General features: G+C 36.0%; 1 protein-coding gene across 10 annotated transcripts in view; it reads left to right on the top strand.

Moving 5' to 3' along the window:
- The window catches only part of SLC35F5 (solute carrier family 35 member F5), a 44,160-nt gene that overhangs the window by 7,168 nt on the left and 18,180 nt on the right, over window positions 1-18,812 (top strand). For 8 of the 10 annotated variants that reach the window (XR_003683550.2, XM_007102944.4, XM_028501002.2 and 5 more), the window contains exons 4-10: window positions 3,212-3,355; window positions 6,108-6,170; window positions 8,264-8,345; window positions 9,364-9,554; window positions 14,483-14,564; window positions 15,315-15,402; window positions 17,341-17,405. Coding sequence is in view for 8 of the 10 variants with exons in the window: in XM_007102944.4 (XP_007103006.1) it covers window positions 3,212-3,355; window positions 6,108-6,170; window positions 8,264-8,345; window positions 9,364-9,554; window positions 14,483-14,564; window positions 15,315-15,402; window positions 17,341-17,405 (715 nt within the window). In the remaining 2 variants the exon portion in view is untranslated. Of the gene's footprint in view, window positions 1-3,211; window positions 3,356-6,107; window positions 6,171-8,263; window positions 8,346-9,363; window positions 9,555-14,482; window positions 14,565-15,314; window positions 15,403-17,340; window positions 17,406-18,812 lie in introns of those variants that run through there. The other 2 variants (XR_002890443.3, XM_007102945.4) reach the window with 2 other exon arrangements.

Below are 18,812 nucleotides of genomic sequence, written 5' to 3'. Positions count from 1 at the left end.
TTGGCATAGAGTTGCTTGTAGTAGTCTCTTATGATGCTTTGTCTTTCTGCGGTGTCCGTTGTAACTTCTCCTTTTTCATTTCTAATTTTATTGATTTGAGTCCTCTCCCTCTTTTTCTTGATGAGTCTGGCTAAAGGTTTATCAATTTTGTTTATCTTCTCCAAGAAGCAGCTTTTAGTTTTATTGATCTTTTCTATTGTTTTCTTTGCTTCTATTTCATTTATTTCTGCTCTGATCTTTATTGTATCTTGCCTTCTACTAATTGGGTTTTGTTTGTTCTTCTTTCTCTAGTTCTTTTAGGTGTAAGTTTAGACTGTTTATTTGAGATTTTTTTTGTTTCCTGAGGTAGGCTTGTATAGCTATAAACTTCCCTCTTAGAACTGCTTTTGCTGCATCCCATATGTTTTGGATCATCATGTTTTCGTTGTAATCTGTCTCTAGGTATTTTTTGATTTCCTCTGATTTCCTCAGTGATCTCTTGGTTATTTAGTAACATATTGTTTAGCCTACATGTGTTTGTGTTTTTTACGTTTTTTTCCTTGTAATTGATTTCTAATCTCATAGCATTGTGGTTGGAAAAGATGCTTGATACGATTTCAGTTTTCTTAAATTTACCAATGCTCGATTTGTGACCCAAGATGTGATCTGTCCTGGAGAATGTTCCGTGTGCACTGGAGAAGAAAGTGTAATCTGCTGTATTTGAATGGAATGTCCTATAAATATCAATTAAATCTCTCTGGTCTGTTGTGTCATTTAAAGCTTGTGTTTCCTTATTATTTTTCTGTCTGGATGATCTGTCCATTGTTGTAAGTGAGGTGTTAACGTTCCCGACTATTATTGTGTTACTGTCGATTTCCTCTTTTATAGCTGTTAGCAGTTGCCTTATGTATTGAGTTGCTCCTAGGTTGGGTGCATATGTATCTATAATTGTTATATCTTCTTCTTGGATCGATCCTTTGACCATTATGTACTTCCTTCCTTGTCTCTTGTAACATTCTTTATTTTAAAGTCTGTTTTATCTGATATGAGTATTGCTACTCCAGCTTTCTTTTGATTTCCATTTGCATGGAATATCTTTTTCCATCCCCTCACTTTCAGTCTGTATGTGTCCCTAGGTCTGAAGTGGGTCTCTTGTAGACAGCATATAGATGGGTCTTGTTTTTGTATCCATTCAGCAAGCCTGTGTCTTTTGGTTGGAGCATTTAATCCATTCCCGTTTAAGGTAATCATCGATATGTATATTCCTATGACCATTTTCTTCATTGTTTTGGGTTTGTTTTTGTAGGTCCTTTTCTTCTTTTGTGCTTCCCACTTAGAGAAGTTCCTTTAGCATTTGTTGTAGAGCTGGTTTGGTGGTGCTGAATTCTCTTAGCTTTTGCTTGTCTGTAAAGCTTTTGATCTCACCATCAAATCTGAATGAGATCCTTGTCCGGTAGAGTAATCTTGGTTGTAGGTCCTTCCCTTTCATTCAGTTTAAGTGTATCATGCCACTCCCTTCTGGCTTGTAGCGTTTCTGCTGAGAAATCAGCTGTTAACCCTATGGGAGTTCCCTTATATGTTATTTGTCGTTTTTCCCTTGCTGCTTTCAATAATTGTCTTCTTTGTCTTTAATTTATGCCAGTTTGATTACTATGTGTCTCAGTGTGTTTCTCCTTGGGTTTATCCTATATAGGACTTGCTGCGCTTCCTGGACTTGGGTGGCTATTTCCTTTCCCATGTTAGGGAAGTTTTCGACTATAATCTCTTCAAATATTTTCTCGGGTCCTTTCTCTCTCTCTTCTCCTTCTGGGACCCTTATAATGCGAATGTTGTTGCGTTTAATGTTGTCCCAGAGGTCTCTTAAGGCTGTCTTTATTTCTTTTCATTCTTTTTTCTTTATTCTGTTCCACAGCAGTGAATTCCACCATTCTGTCTTCCAGGTCACTTATCTGTTCTTCTGCCTCGGTTTTTCTGCTATGGATTCCTTCTAGTGCAGTTTTCATTTCAGTTATTGTATTGTTCATCTCTGTTTGTTCTTTAATTCTCCTAGGTCTTTGTTAAACATTTCTTGCATCTTCTCGATCTTTGCCTCCATTCTTTTTCTGAGGTCCTGGATCATCTTCACTATCATTATTCTGAATTCTTTTTCTGGAAGGTTGCCTATCTCCACTTCATTTAGTTGTTTTTGTGGGGTTTTATCTTGCTCCTTCATCTTGTACAAAGTTCTCCGCCTTTCCATTTTGTCTGTCTTTCTGTGAATATAGTTTTCCTTCCACGGGGTGCAGAATTGTAGTTCTTCTTCCTTCTGCTGTCTGCCCTCTCTGGGTTATCATTTTTTTCTAGGCCTTTTCAATGAACATAACTAGGTTTGTTTGGTTTTTTTTTTGGAAACAAAAATTATGAGTTCATTCTGATATTTTCAATTTAAATGAGGATTACAAGGATCTACTGTAGAGCACAGAGAACTATATTCAATATCTTGTAATAACGTATAATGGAAAAGAATCTGAAAAAGAATATGTATATATACATAAAAAAAAGGAATCACTTGGCTCTACACCTGAAACTAATACAACATTGTAAATCAACTATAGTTCGATTTAAAAAAATCAAACAAAAAAACAATGATTACAGGTTGTTGTATAACTTCCTAATAACATTAAACTTCATGCAGTTTTCTTCATACCCCATAGTGTTTCTTTGCCTCTCTTTATGCTATTTCCTCTGTTTGGGCTATTATTCAGACCTTCAGATACAGATCAAGAATAGCTTCTTTTGGGAAACTTCTGTAACGTTCAAAATGGTCCGTCTTTCTTTGGTACTCCCATGGTACCCTGTATCCCCCTATCATGGTATTAGCACATTACACTGTGTATTCTTCATATCTATATCTATGTCTATATATCTGTATCTGTATCTATAGATCTCCTCTCAGGAAATCCTGTCTTATTTTTCCTTAGCTGCTAGTATAGATACTGTCGCATAGTAGGTTTTCAGTGAATATTGAACAAAAGTTGTTTTGCAAGTTGTTGCTGCTTTGTTTTGGAAATATTATCCTTTGTATTCAAGGCAAATATAATATTCAGAAATGAATTCAAAATATTTTTATAATCCCTTTTGATCTTTCCCCTCCAAATGAACTTCTGGAGTTAAACATCATGTAATAACTGTATTTTATTGGAAATGAGTAATAAGGTTTGTCTCATAGTTTCTGTAACTTTTTCCTCCACAGTATGTTTTTACTCAGTACAACAAACCATTCTTCAGCACCTTTGCAAAAACATCTATGTTTGTTCTGTACCTTTTGGGCTTTATAATTTGGAAGCCATGGAGACAACAGTGTACAAGAGGATTTCGAGGAAAGCATGCTGCTTTTGTAAGTTTAAAATTTTAAGTGTTTGTTGGAGCGGGGGTAAATTTTTTCAAACTATTAGTTTCTTGAAAAACAGATTTTAACTTGTTCATTAAATGAGTGAAGATAGCATGATATAAAAAAAACTTGCTTTTGTCCATACTTTTAAATTTACTCTTCTAATCAGCTTGGCATCAGAATGTTTTGTGAGAAGTCAAAGGTACATAATCACTTTCTTTCCCTTACCTCATGACATGCTCTGAGTTGTTAAGACTTATTTAACTAGTCCAAATCAATTAATGTGGAGGAGATGATGGAAGATAAAGGATAAGAAGAATATCTAGAGTCTATGATCATTTGCAGATCAAATAAATATCATCTAATTAGCTGTAAAGTTGATTGTAGAAGCAAACTAATTCAAATATGAAAATAACATATTTCAGGGCATATTTCAGATGTTTGGCTAATCAAATTATATTCCATCATTAATGTCACATAAAATGCTTGTTTTTAAGTGTTGAAAGAAATGGTAGTTTATGTAGTGATGTATCTTCCGTGTAGTAGAAACTGAATTTTTGATAATGAAGAATATAAAACTCTTTTTTTTTCTTTTTTACACATTTATTTATTTATTTATTTTTGCCTGCGTTGGGTCTTCCTTGGTGCGCGCGGGCTTTCTCTAGTTGCGGTGAGTGGGGGCTACTCTTTGTTGCAGTGCGCGGGCTTCTCATTGCGGTGGCTTCTCTTGTTCTTGTTGAGGAGCATGGGCTCTAGGCGCATGGGCTTCAGTAGTTGTGGCATGCGGGCTCAGAAGTTGTGGCTCGCAGGCTCTAGAATGCAGGCTCAGTAGTTGTGGCGCATGGGCTTAGTTGCTCTGAGGCATGTGGGATCTTCCTGGATCAGGGCTCTAACCCATGTCCCCTGCATTGGCAGGTGGATTCCTAACCACTGTGCCACCACCAGGGAAGCCCATAAAACTCTTTCACATTAATCCTTTTCCTTTTTTTTTTTCTTTTTAAATTCTCTATCCTTCTCTCTCTTTTTAAAATTGTGGTAAAATACACATAACATCAAATTTACCATTTTAACCATTATTTTCTTTTCCCCAATTTTTAAAAAAAGATAAATTTATTTATTTTTATTTTTGGCTGCGTTGAGTCTTTGTTGCTGCACATGGGCTTTCTCTAGTTGCAGTGAGCGGGGTCTACTCTTCGTTACAGTGCACGGGCTTCTCATTGCAGTGCCTTCTCTTGTTGCGGAGCAGAGGCTCTAGGTACGTGGGCTTCAGTAGTTGTGGCATACAGGCTCAGTAGTTGTGGCTCACGGGCTCTAGAGCACACGCTCAGTAGTTGTGGCACACGGGCTTAGTTGCTCCACGGCATGTGGGATCTTCCCGGACCAGGGCTGGAACCCGTGTCCCCTGCATTGGCAGGCAGATTCTTAACCGCTACGCCGCCAGGGAAGTCCCTTCACTTTCTCTTTTGTTGTAATTAAATAGGAATGTCTTTGTACACATCTGTAGTTATTTACTTAGGATAAATTCCTAAAAGTATAATTGCTGGATAAAACAGTAATGTCATTATATAGCTTTTGATTCCTTTCGCTAAATTATCATCTATAATAATTGCACCTAATTCATGTCTGTTAGCAGTGCATGAGATTGAACTGTTAGCAAAACCCTAATGCTTTGCCAATATGATAGGTAGACAGTGGTATCTTATTTAATCTGTGTGTTTTTGGTTACCTTTTCATATATTTGTTGCACAGTAGAATTCTTTTGTGAGTTGTCCATATTTTGTCCATTTTTCTACATTGACTCTTACTAATTTATACGGGTTTTTTAAGGGCATGGGCTTCTGGTGTTTGAATCTTGTTCTGTCACTTGCTGATTGTGTGATCTTTAGCAAGTTATTTAACCTCTTCAAACTTTAAGCAGGGATAAATTATAGGGTAGTTGTGGGTGTGAGTAAAAGCATGGTTTTACAGCACTAGCACAGTGGTTCTTAAAGTGGTCCAGTGTCTGAAGCCATTTAGGGGATTCTTGAGGTTAACACTGTTATCATGATAATGCTAAGATGTTATTTGTCTTCTTCATTAACCCACCCATCTTCTCCCTGGTGATCTGAAGTGTTATTATAATATTGTGAAAAGGGCTTAAGTTCAGAGTTAGACTAAATTGGGCTTTAATCCTAGTTCTGTTACTTAGATGAAATTTCATATCCTCAATTTCTTCATCAATAAAATAAAGATGATAATACTTACCTTACATGATTGAGTACTTGGTATTAGCTGCTGTTATTATTAATAATGATTATAGGGCTTCCCTGGTGGCGCATTGGTTGAGAGTCTGCCTGCTAGTGCAGGGGATGTGGGTTCGAGCCCTGGTCTGGGAGGATCCCACATGCCGCGGAGCGGCTGGGCCTGTGAGCCACAACTACTGAGCCTGCGCCTGGAGCCTGTGCTCCGCAACGGGAGAGGCCGGGATAGTGAGGAGCCTGTGCACCGCGATGAAGAGTGGCCCCCGCTTGCCACAACTAGAGCAAGCCCTCGCACAGAAATGAAGACCCAACACAGCCAAAAAAAAATTAATTAGTTAATTAATTAAAAAAAAAAAGTAACAAATGTTCAAGTACAATTGGTGTCTTTAAAAAAAAATAATGATTATATCCTTATAGGTCTGCTCTGGATTTTTGGTTCTGTTCCTTTGAGCTGTGACTCACACTAGTTCTACTTTATTTCATGAATTTAATTGAATTTTATGTCTCATTATTTGTAGTTTGCAGATGCTGAAGGTTACTTTGCTGCTTGCACAACAGATACAACTATGAATAGTTCTTTGGTAAGTGTTTCTTTTCTCCTCAGGAAGAGAGTGGTTGGAGTTGACCGTGGTGGGAAGGACTGAAATAGCGTTGATAGCAGCACAGCTATATTAAAATAAAAATATATCTCAATGTTGGCTGCTCTCCATGAGAGTTGTAATTTGGTACTTTCTTAGAGATACCTGAGACCTAAAAGTAAGCAATTCAGCCACCTCTGGAGAGAGAAGGGAAGAGGAAATTAGTTAAGGACTGAAAATAGTAAAGGAAGTCCTTTGTCCTTTGTTTCTTACCAACTTTGTCACTTCATGTTTGTTATTATATTATTACCACTTAGAAACAAATACATTTACTTGACACTGAGACTCTATAAGCAGATTGTTTATTCATTTCACAAATTTTTAAGAGCACTTAATGTATGTTAAACACTTGTTCTAGACTCTCAAAATACAGCTTATGTTCTAGTGTGTGAGAGTGTGTGTTCAGGGAAGGGAGGGACACAGATAATAAGCAAGCATATGAAGGAATTATCAGTCACTCTATTTAAGCATTTATAATCTTGTTGGAGAGAGAGTATGTAAAAATCTATTCTTTTTACACCATTACTAAGGCATCTCTTTAAAATATATTATTCCAAATGTGGCATTCTATCTGAGAAAAATTTTAAAGTTAACTCTAAAATTTAATACCAATTTATGAAGCACTAGCTCGGTGATCTTACTGACAGTACAGTTTTTTGTTCCTCTGACTTTTAGAACTACATTTGCTTGCAAGGTAGCTTACCGGGTGCTGTGAATGGTTTGTGAAGCTTAGAGAAAATGTCATTTCTTTTCTCTGGGATCCTAAGCATCAACAAGACTAACTCCCTGGTGGTTCAGTGGTTAGGACTCTGCGCTTTCACTGCCGAGAGCACGGGTTTGATCCCTGGTTGGGGGACTAAGATCCTGCAAGCCTCGCTGTGCGGCCAAAAATAACAAAAAACAAACAAACAAAAAACAGAAAAAAACAAAAACAAGACTAATATCAGTTGTCTCTCTCAGTGTAGAAGACAGAGTTGAGATGGCAGCCTACTCTTATACTATTTTTTTCTGTTATCTGTAAGATGGCCATGTCAAATTGTTCTAGGCCAAATGCTATAATGAAAAGTTCAATGCAACAATGAGACTCCATCTATTTCCAAATCCTATTGTCTCTTCATTTACTGAATATTTTTCATTGGCAGAGTGTATCAGGAGTTAAAAATAAAGAAATAAAAAATATTTTATGTTAATTTAAGAAACAGCCTTGTTTCTTAAATTAACAGAATTGTGCCTTAAATACAGATCATCTGAAGAACATTTACAAAAACAGTTAGGGGCTTTAGAACCACTTAAAAATGTAGACTTTTAGAGCATGGTTAGACAAACCTGGCTTTATTTATTTTTTTATTTTATTTATTTATTTTTTTGTGGTATGCGGGCCTCCCCCTGCTGTGGCCTCTCCCATTGCGGAGCACAGGCTCCGGACGCGCAGGCTCAGCGGCCATGGCTCACGGGCCCAGCCGGTCCGCGGCATGTGGGATCCTCCCAGACCGGGGCGCGAACCCCGTTCCCCTGCATCGGCAGGCGGACGCGCAACCACTGCGCCACCAGGGAAGCCCAAACCTGGCTTTAATTCTGTTGTCTACCACTAGATTATTTTATATCACTGAGGACAGAGACTTTGTCTCTATTCGCTCTTATATCCCTAGGACCTAGAACAGCACCTGACATAGTAGGAGCTCAATATGTATATGTTAAAAGAATGAATGAAAAGGAATGGGAGATAATCTGTTAGCTGAGAGAGGTCTGTTTTTATGACATTTAAAAATTAAATATCATAATGTGCCAGTGCTGTGTGATTACATTTCTAAGCTTTAAATTGATTCTTTCTGTCATTGTACCTGGGTGGATCATTTGAGTTTCCTATATAAGTCTTGAAAATGCATTTTGGGAAAATTATGCTGTATAAACATGGTGGTGAACAGCCCTGTTTTGGGTGTCTATATATCTGTGTCTATATACCATCCACTTAAATTTAGCCAGTATATCAGCTATTATACTTGTTTATATTTGTTTCTGTTTTTGCTGCATTCCAGAGTGAACCTCTGTATGTTCCTGTGAAATTTCATGATCTTCCGAGTGAAAAACCTGAGAACACAAACATTGATACTGAAAAATGTAAGCAAAACTTAGAATTTCATAACTTAGAAATGGGTGGAAAATTTTAGCTTCATTCAAGCCATGCCAAACCTTAGTGGTTCTGTGGGTTGCCCGGGATCACCTGGCAGTTCTTCTGTTCCATGTGGTTTTGGCTCAGACTGTAGTTGTCCAGTTGACTGGACGTTTTAATTAATTCAATGGAAATAACTTCCAAATACCAGAAATCTCTATGGTGTTATTACGTATATATAGATATATTTATTAATGAACAGTATCCCCTTCAACCAGGCCATCAAAGACCTTGATAGCAAATTACAGGAGTTTTGCTGGTTCTTTGAACATGGTAAAGAATGCCAGCTTCAACGTAACGCACAGTATTCATCCATGATATTCTCTCTTTCAAGGAATGGAACTATAGAAGAATGTTCTGCGTGCTTGACCAGGAAAATAATTCTCATAAATTGGATATCTATGAGGAAAAATCCAAATAAACTTTTACTATAAATGCTAAAATAATAATCATACTATAATCCTGAACCAGGTAGTTGTTTGAAACTTTGTTGAATATTGGTCTCATTTTATTTTTTATTTATTTATTATTTTTTTAGTGGTACGCGGGCCTCTCACCGCCACGGCCTCTCCCGTCGCGGAGCATAGGCTCTGGACGCACAGGCCCAGCGGCAACAGCTCACGGGCCCAGCCGCTCCGCGGCACGCGGGACCCTCCCAGACCAGGGCACGAACCCGCGCCCCCCGCATCGGCAGGCAGACTCCCAACCACTGCGCCACCAGGGAAGCCCTGGTCTTATTTTAAAACCTTCAAAATTTTTTATAGTTGGAAACATTTTTCCCACCAACTCTTTTGAATGAGCAGAGCTGTCCCATGTAATAATTTAACTGGTTTTTTTTTTTGACTGTTCAAATATGATTATAGATGGATTAAATAATATGCATTTATAAGTAAATTAAAACTTGTGACATTTTTTGGATGCGAGGGGAAACGTTTAATGATTTTATACTTTACTTTTCCTTTCAAGCTCCCAAAAAGTCTCGTGTTAGGTTTAGTAATATCATGGAGATTCGACAGCTTCCATCAAGCCATGCATTGGAAGCTAAGTTGTCTCGCATGTCATATCCTACCGTGAAAGAACAAGAATCCTTACTCAAAACTGTGGGGAAACTTACTGCAACTCAAGTAGCAAAAATTAGCTTTTTTTTTTGCTTTGTGGTAAGTCTTCTCTTTATTATATGTTTGGAATTTGACTTTTAAGACGGTAGACATACCGACAATATAGTATTAAAGTTTAAGACTATTAGGTTGCCTTAGTCATGACTTTAAACTCTGTTATCTGCTATCATAGGGAAATTAGAGTATTAAAATTAATAAATACTAGGCATACGTAAAAGAATTCAATAAATACTATACACTACAACCACTCATGTATGTTTAGAATTTGACATTGCCTCATGGTCAGAATAATGAATAGAGTTATTTCACACTATGATATATACAAGCACTAGTAAATGTCCAGATAAGAGTTTGCATTGATTGCATTGATTTCTTCAAATAAGTCCTACTGAGGTTTTATTTTAAATTCATATAAATGTGGTCAAATATTTTATAAGTACTCATAGGAAACACTTTTTCATTCTTTCTTATAATATTGTTTATGGCTTCTTAATTATTTTGATATAGAAACAAAAATATGCTTAATGTTTCAATAAGTATTCATATAGCAAATAAAACATTATTTTGGGCTAATCTGGGATTAGAAAACTTGTCTGAGTTAGTAAACTCTGATTTACGATTTAAAAAATGAATTTTAGTGCTCTTTTCTATATGTATCATTGGAAGTAGACTATTCCAGGGTGGTTTAGTATGGGCCTTTAAGGTTTAAATTTATACTGACCATTTTAAACCACTAGGTAATACAATGCTAATGTCAATATTATTAGACTGATTATAAGATTTTTTTACTTTACAGTTTTGCCTCTCATATTTACTGCATAGCCAATTTTTCACCATCCTCTAACTGAATAACCTCTGTTTTAGTGATACCTTGATTAATATATTCAGGAGTACAAATCAAAGAATCTTTGGGAGTTGTAATATGATAATTACATATGTAATAAAGTTAATTTAAAGGCTCATATATTTGGATTATGCTATTGTGATTTCAGTTTGCTTGTTTTAAATGAGTATAAGGCAAGACTAAGATTTATTAATTATATCTCCTAATTTTTAAAGGAGACTTGAGGTGAAACATGATAAAAGGATCTATAAAGTAAAAGTTTAAAAAGGAGGGGTGGATAAGAGCCAGACTAAACAGATAATGTCTGTGTAGGGTGCAAACTGGCTGTGGAATGGGTTGATTATATCAGGAGCTTCCATTTAAAGAAAGAAAGAAAAACACAATTCATCTCTAGACAAATGCACAGAAAGGAAAAAAGGAAAACTTCCTGAGTTACACAGTTTGTCGTCTATTGATAAAATAAACTTTTCCTAACTCAAAACTGAGAGAATATATTTCATAGGTTCTTATGTAGAAAGGCACTATTTTGTGTAGCAGATTTACAGGTAGATATGTACAGATAACAGCCTTTTAGAAAAATTGTGGTAAAATATACATACCATAAAACTTACTGTTTTGACTATTTTTAAGTGTACAGTTCATTGGCATTAAATACAGTCACACTGTTTTGCAACCATCACCACTGTCTATCAGCAGAACTTTTTTCATCTTGCAAAACTAAAACTATACCCATTAAATGACAACTTCTCTTTCCCACCTCCCTAGCCCTTGACAGCCACCGTTCTATTTTCTGTCTCTGTGAATTTGACTGCTCTGTGCACCTCATATGAATGGAATTATACAGTATTTTTCCCTTGGTGACTGGTTTATTTCACTTAGCACAGTGTCTTCAAGGTTCATCTTTGTAGCATGTGTCAGAATATTTTTCCTTTTTAAGGCTATGTAATATTCCACTGTATGTATATACCACATTTTGTTTATCCATTCATCCATTGATGTACACTTACGTTGCTTCCACCTTTAATAGTCTTTTTTGAAAAATCAACCTTAAGTAAGTTATAAGAGCAGGGAGCTGTGTTAATCTTAAGTAAAGGCATTTCTGTAGAAAGAGTAATATAGTCCAGGTATATATCTTTTTAGAAACCTGACTTAATAGAGTAATAAGCTTGGATGAGCTCTAGAGCAATGTTCAATAGAAATACAATGTGCAAATGCAGGTCACGTAGGTATTTTTAAATTTTCTAGTAGCCACATTAAAAAAAAAGAGAGAGAAACAAGTTACTTTTAATACTATATATATATATATTTTTGATTAATTTATTTGGTTGTGTTGGGTCTTCGTTGCTACGCGTGGGCTTTCTCTAGTTGCGGCGAGCGGGGGCTACTCTTCATTGCAGTGCGGAGCTTCTCATTGCAGTGGCTTCTCCTGTTGCAGAGCACGGGCTCTAGGCACGTGGGCTTCAGTAGTTGTGGCATGCAGGCTCAGTAGTTGTGTCTCGCAGGCTCTAGAGCACAGACTCAGTAGTTGTGGCACACGGGTTAGTTGCTCCACGGCATGTGGGATCTTCCCAGACCAGGGCTCGAACCCATGTCACCTGCATTAGCAGGCAGATTCTTAACTACTGCGCCACCAGGGAAGTCCCTTAATACTATATTTTTATTTAACCCACTATATGTAAAACACTTCAAAATATTATCAATATAAAAATTATTGATGAGATAGTTTACATTCTTTTTTGTACTAAAATCTTCTAAACATTTCCATTTTTAAGCATTTCAATTTCTATTTCATTTCAGTTTCTTTTTCTGTTTCATTTCAATTTCAGTTTTTATTTCCATTTCTAAACATTTCAATTCAAAGTAGCCACATTTCATTTGCTTAGTAGTCACATGTGGCTAGTGGCTAATGGATTGTACATTGTAGGTCAAGAGGAGTTAATGAGTACTGTATTTGCCAGTCCTTCTTTAATTGTTTTGTCTCATTAGGACTTATGGTGTTTTAATTTTTTCTGTAAGATGTAATTTAGGTCATACAGGCTTTTATGCTAATTTTAAAATGAATTATCACTCATGAAATAATGAAATACTATAGAAATTATTTGTGACAGCTTAATTATTAGTAAGTGGTTGTCCTCAGCTCTGGAATAATGAAAGGAAACGTAAAGATAATTTTTACCAGAGGTCAATTGAGATGGTCTTCTTTTGTGATGAGGCTGCCTTGGGTTTGAAAGCCAGAGAATAGAGTTTGGGGAGAGCTGGAGAATGGGAAGATCTTTCTGGAAAGAGTTCATAGCTAATGATGAGTAGTTATACTCTTTGAATTCCTGCAATCTAAGTTGTCTGTTTTTATTTCTTTATCTCACATTAGCAGAGACCAGTAAGATTGTTTGGAAAATGAGCACAGTATTTAAGTATTAAAGTGGTAAGGAAAGTGGGTCAAGAAAGCTAATTATCACCCCACAAGCATGGCCTATTCTTGTAGAGAATCTCCAAAAGATAATTAAGGGCAGAATCTTCTGCTTCTTTTTTAGCACTTCGACTGCAAGCAGATTGTGGCTCCTATTGTCATATATATATTTGATATTGCCCATCTTACCAGTTGCTAACCTCATTTTCTTATTTAGATAGTCAAGTGAAATTAGGAAGTCAGAGGACTACAGATGGAATCAGAGTCTGGCTTTAGCTCTGAGTACAGTATATTACTGAATGAAGACTTCTAGACTCTCAGCCATCTGCTGCCTTCCAGCAGTAAGATCTAGCTCTAAGGTCATGTGTCTATACTGCTTCTTTGAAATATAAATGCTAAAAACTATACTTCTCACTTAACTGCAAGTTCTGAGAGATATCAAGAGATGTCCCTCCCTTAATAGAGACAAGTCATTCTCCAGTAGAATATGATTATCCAGTCACAGAAAACAGTTAGACAAGCCGTTAGTTTACTTTGACCCAGAAATCTGCTTCATAGTATATTCTACGTTAGGGGCACTCATGCACATATGCCCCAGGAGGCACATGCTAGAACATTCTTGGTAGCATTGTTTGAAATAGTCAAAAAGTGTTCATCAACAAAAAAATGGATGAGTTGTGGTAAACTGTATTAGATTATCTGATAGCAGTAAAAATAAATGAACTTTGGATGCACACGCACACACACACACACACACACACCAGGCTTCATCAAAAGAGGTCCTATTTCTATTCTCTTAGTCAAAGTAGGCACAGGGTTGGGAATATAAGAATAACCTAGCCTAGGGGCTTCCCTGGTGGCGCAGTGGTTGAGAGTCCGCCTGCCTATGCAGGGGACACGGGTTCGTGCCCTGGTCCGGGAGGATCCCACGTGTGGCGGAGCGGCTGGGCCCGTGAGCCATGGCCGCTGAGCCTGCGCGTCCAGAGCCTGTGCTCCGCAACGGGAGAGGCCGCAGCAGTGAGAGGCCCGCGTACCGCAAAAAAAAAAAAAAAAAAAAAGAATAACCTAGCCTAGACAAGCAAAAGGGAAAAAAGAAGAAAAAAATCCTCATAGCTGGAAAACTTCCTTCATTATATTCAAAGTTATGAGAACTCTTTATATTATGTCTCAAAACTGAGAATCAGAGAAACAATCACAGTTAGCCAGTAAATTCACAATTTCTTGAACATTTTAAAATTTCCAAAGTGAATGTAACCTTTTGTCTATCGATCTGGCTAGTTCCATCCATCCCCTTAGGCATCACCTTGTTCAATCGATTTCTCATGTTATATTCATCTGTACGTATTTTAATGTTTGAGAATTCCCCCCAACTTAAATTTGATTTAGATAAACTTAATAGAGTACTCTCAGTGCTTGGATAAAACAAGTTTCAATGTTGATTTGATATTAAATTTACCCTGATTTTCAAAAAAGCCTGAACAGTGCTAATTTTTAACCAACTGTTGTTAATTTCTTAAGGGAAATTGGATAGCACAGATATTAGGTCTGATATAAATGTTTGTTTTCTTTTTGGGCCTGTGACTTTTCAGTACAAAGCAGATTTTAAAACTTATGACAGCAGTATTTAGAGGGAGAAAAAAAGGAGGGGACTATAAATTATAATGACAAATATAAAAAGTCATTTATTAGGTTTCACTTTATTTTCTATTTCTTTAGTGGTTTTTGGCAAATTTGTCATATCAAGAAGCACTTTCAGACACAAAAGTTGCTATAGTTAATATTTTGTCCTCAACTTCTGGTAAGAAATTTGTCTTCAAAATCTGTATTATAACTCGAGACCTACTTCTGATAAATATGTGTACATATACATATATTTTGATCTTGTTTTAAATTATTTCATTCTTTCTAATGTATATTGGTATAACTACTATTTAATCTTTAAATTTTGTGCCATAGCCTTGTGCTATTTATATTCCTTCCAATACTTTACAGTATTTTTTATACAACAATCTATTAAAATTTTATAGGCTGACTCTGTATTGTAGCTGTCTTTCCTTTCACATATTCTTTCTAAAGATCTTTTTTTCAACCCTTTGACTAAATGTAATTGCTTATTTCATAACTATAATTTGCCCTATGAAAGGTGTTTTATTTTTAAAATTGAATCACCTTCCAAATCTGGAAGATAAAAAAAGTATTTTTGAAGTTGTAAAAATAACTTTAGTTCACATGCTTGATTATGATGAGGTCAGAATGTTACTCTGAATGCTCAGTTTAACTCTCTTATTAGTTTTAAAATAAATAGAACTGTACTTGATCTGTATTGTTGAAATAAACATGGTTTCATCTGGAGGCTATTTTTATGTGTGATCTCTGAACATTTCAGCCTAGGTAACTGCAGTCTTATTCTTAGTCATTTAAAAATGACAAAAATTAGTTTAAAAGTTAGGTGTGTAATTAACTTATTTAAACAATCAAGTTGGTAATAAATAAATTTGACAGTGTTTAAGCTAATGTATCTTTTTTTTTTATCCTTTTCTCTCCATAGGACTTTTTACCTTAATCCTTGCTGCAATGTTTCCAAGTAACAGTGGAGATAGATTTACTCTTTCTAAACTATTAGCTGTAATTTTAAGGTAAGAATATAATGTAATAGCTAGTTTATTCTGCTTAAAAATGCAATGTTTAAAGCATTTCTGGTAATGATAGATGATAGTTTATATTATAATATACTGTATAGGCAAAGATAGATGAGGATAAAAGGTTTTAAATGGACATCATGCTACTCAGCTCTGCATCACATCCTTGGCTAGTTTTCGAAACCTTCCTGGGGAGGGTAACTGGAGGGAGGACCCCAAAGCAGCTTTGGTTCCCATTCATGTGACTTTGGACTACTAAGTATTGTACTGGCATTCACGTTTAACTGCATGTTAATCCTCATAAGCTCCCAAGTTTCTGTATCCTTTTCCTAAAACAAGTTCCCCTTTTTGTTTAGTTTTTAGTTTTTACTTTTCCCACTTCTAGAAATCTAACCTGCAGTCTTCTCTGATTGTCTCAGCCTCAATCTTTCAATTATTTCTGTATAAATTATCTGGCAATTTTGTATTGCTGTTTGTAATACAATACATAAGTATCATTAATGACTAATTTAAATCTTTTACTTTATTTAACTTTGTATCCCTACGAGATTATAAACCCTTGAAGGTCAAAACCTTGTTTTCTACTTCTTTGTGTCATCAAAGGCCTAGCGTAAAGCTTTGCTCACAGTCAGTACTCAAAAAAGACATGTTGGTTTGATGAAGCTGTTGTTTTTGTGAGAGAAAATCAGAAATCAGAGAAGGTAGCAGAATAATTTACCAGAAAGATTAGTGTTTCTGAACTATCAGAGCTGGGTTTGAATCAGAGCTCTGCTTTTTGCCCCTGCGCACTTGCCCTAAACTCTCTGAGAGGATTTCCTAGATGGCAAAATGATGATAGTATCATCTACTACTTTGCAGCCTTGTTTTAAAGTTTAGAGGGATGTATATAGGAAGTGATTATCGTAGATACTGGCACGGCAATCACATAAGTGGTGTTTCTCTCTCTTAGCTATAAGGGTAACTTGACCATGGTAGTTTCCATGGGCAACCTGGTTGGACCAACTAATTTACCATTTAGACTTGTTGGACACTAGGAATTTATTCTTTGTGCATGATTGGCCCATGTTTTAGCCAAACATATTTTTGCATTAGGGAAATACAGTATATTTGTCTTAGGGAAGTGATGAGGTTTATCCAACTTTGTTCAAAATTCATGCCTATTTCTAACTTTTCTTTTCATTGTCTTAATAAAAGTAGAAAGATACATAGAAATAGAAAGTATAAGGCTGCATGAGGACAGGAACCACATCTCTCTTGTTCATTGCTTAACCCGAAGTTTAGCTCAATAAGCAACAGTTGGATGAAGGAATAACCTCTTGATTTTTCTACATCCTTAATTTGGTCTTATTTTTACATTAAAATAATGGGATTGATTTAATTATTTAAACATTTAAGGATAGTTTTACCATTAATTTCGGTTTTACCAGTGAGAGTTAGTGCCGTTGCTAGGTTTATATGGGTTTTGATATTTGTACATTGCCAAAAAAGATTGGAAGAGCGATGACAAGTTGGTTAATTTTTTCCTAATTGAAAAAGAGGCAGAAGATAGCGTAGCAGGTGAGAACACTGGGCTCTGGAAGTAGACTGCCTGCGTTTCAGTTCCAGCTGTGTGATTTTGGTCAAGTTACTTCATTTCTTTGTGCATTACGTATAATTTTCTCATGTGTAAAATTGGAGTGATAATAATAATAATAATACCTTCCTTATAAGGTAATACTGGGCATTTTATGTGGATTAAATGAGTTAATATAAGTATAGCACTTATACTATACTGATAATATTGTTAGATATTATTAATTAATTCATTAATTCTTTGATAGTTTTACCCAAAGTTGAGATTAGTCTTTATTACTTGTAAATAATTTTGATCTTTGAGGTTAGTCTTTTTAAGGAATTTATTATTTCACTTGTCAGTAATGACTGTTATTCTCATAGCATCGGAGGTGTTGTGCTGGTAAACCTGTCAGGGTCTGAAAAATCTGCTGGAAGAGACCCAATAGGTAAGTATCTGATTCTGCATTCTTTCTGTTAGAGTATACGAGAAAAGTTCTGTGCATGTCATCATGCATGTGCATGTCCACACACACGTGTGCATATACACACACACAGGGTGAGCACTAACAAGGCCTTTTTTTTTTTTTAACTTTTCCTTTGGAAATAATGTAAAAAAATTTAAAAATATTTCACAGAACTCTCATATAGCCCTCCCTCAGATTCTCTTAACTATTTGCAATGTACGTAACTACAGTACAGGTTTAAAAATCAGGAATTAACAGTGATTACAATAATTTTTATTTAGTCTGTAGATCCTTTTCAAATTTCACCATTTTTTCCACTAATGTTCTTTTCCTGGTCTAACATCATTTGTTGCATTTAGTTGTCATGTTTCCTTAGTTTTCTATAATCTGAAACTATCCCTCAGTCTTTTTTTGTCTTTCATAATTTTAATATTTTTGGAGGATACTGTCCACTTGTTTCGTAGAATGTCCTTCAATCTGAGTTTGTCTGATATTTCCTTATGGTTAAATTTATGTTGTGCATTTTTGGCAAGAATACCATGGAAGTGATATTGTGTCCTGATAAGTACATCATATCAGAAGGCACATGATGTTGATTTGTCCCATTACTGGTGACATTAATTTTAAAGTGGTGTGTCAGGTTGTTCCAGTGTAGTTACTGATTTTTCCCTTTGTAAGTAATAATCATCTTGTAAGAGATACTAAGACTATACATATATCCTATCCATCATGCTTGTACCTGCTAATTTTGTCATTCACTTTTGATTCTTGCCTGAAACAGTTACTACTACAGTAAACACTTTGTTTTTGATCCATTGTTTAGATTTAACAAAAGAAGGGTAATCAGAATCTAGCTTAACTGGTTTCCTTCTGGATACTTTATTTATTTATTTATTTTTAAAAATATTTATTTATTTATTTACTTGGCTGCACTGGGTATTAGTTGCAATATGCAGGATCTTAGTTGCGGCATGCGGAATCTTTAGTTGTGGCATGTGGGATCTTTAGTTGCAGCATGCGGAATCTAGCTCCCTGACCAGGTATTGAACCTGGGCCCCCTGCATTGGGAGTGTGGAGTCTTAACTGCTGGACCACCAGGGAAGTCCCTCCTTCTGGATACTTTCTTTAGACATTTAAAGTTTATTAAATACAGCAATGCTTTCTAAACTATTCCTGGTTACTGCCCAGGGAGCTGTGTCTTGAACTGCCTTACCTCTTTCTCACCCAGAGCAGATCTATATGTGTAAAACAATATATATATTTGTTGCGTGTGTGTGAGAGATTTTGTTGACAGGCTTTCCCTTTGCTTTTTAAAAATAGTTTAGTAGTGGGCTTCCCTGGTGGCGCAGTGGTTGCGCGTCCGCCTGCCGATGCAGGGGAACCGGGTTC

The sequence above is a fragment of the Physeter macrocephalus genome, chromosome 2 (assembly GCF_002837175.3).
Source record: "Physeter macrocephalus isolate SW-GA chromosome 2, ASM283717v5, whole genome shotgun sequence".
NCBI lineage: Eukaryota > Metazoa > Chordata > Mammalia > Artiodactyla > Physeteridae > Physeter > Physeter macrocephalus.
The sequence above is the reverse complement of the archived record's forward strand: the minus strand, read 5'-3'. Positions and strand labels throughout refer to the sequence as shown.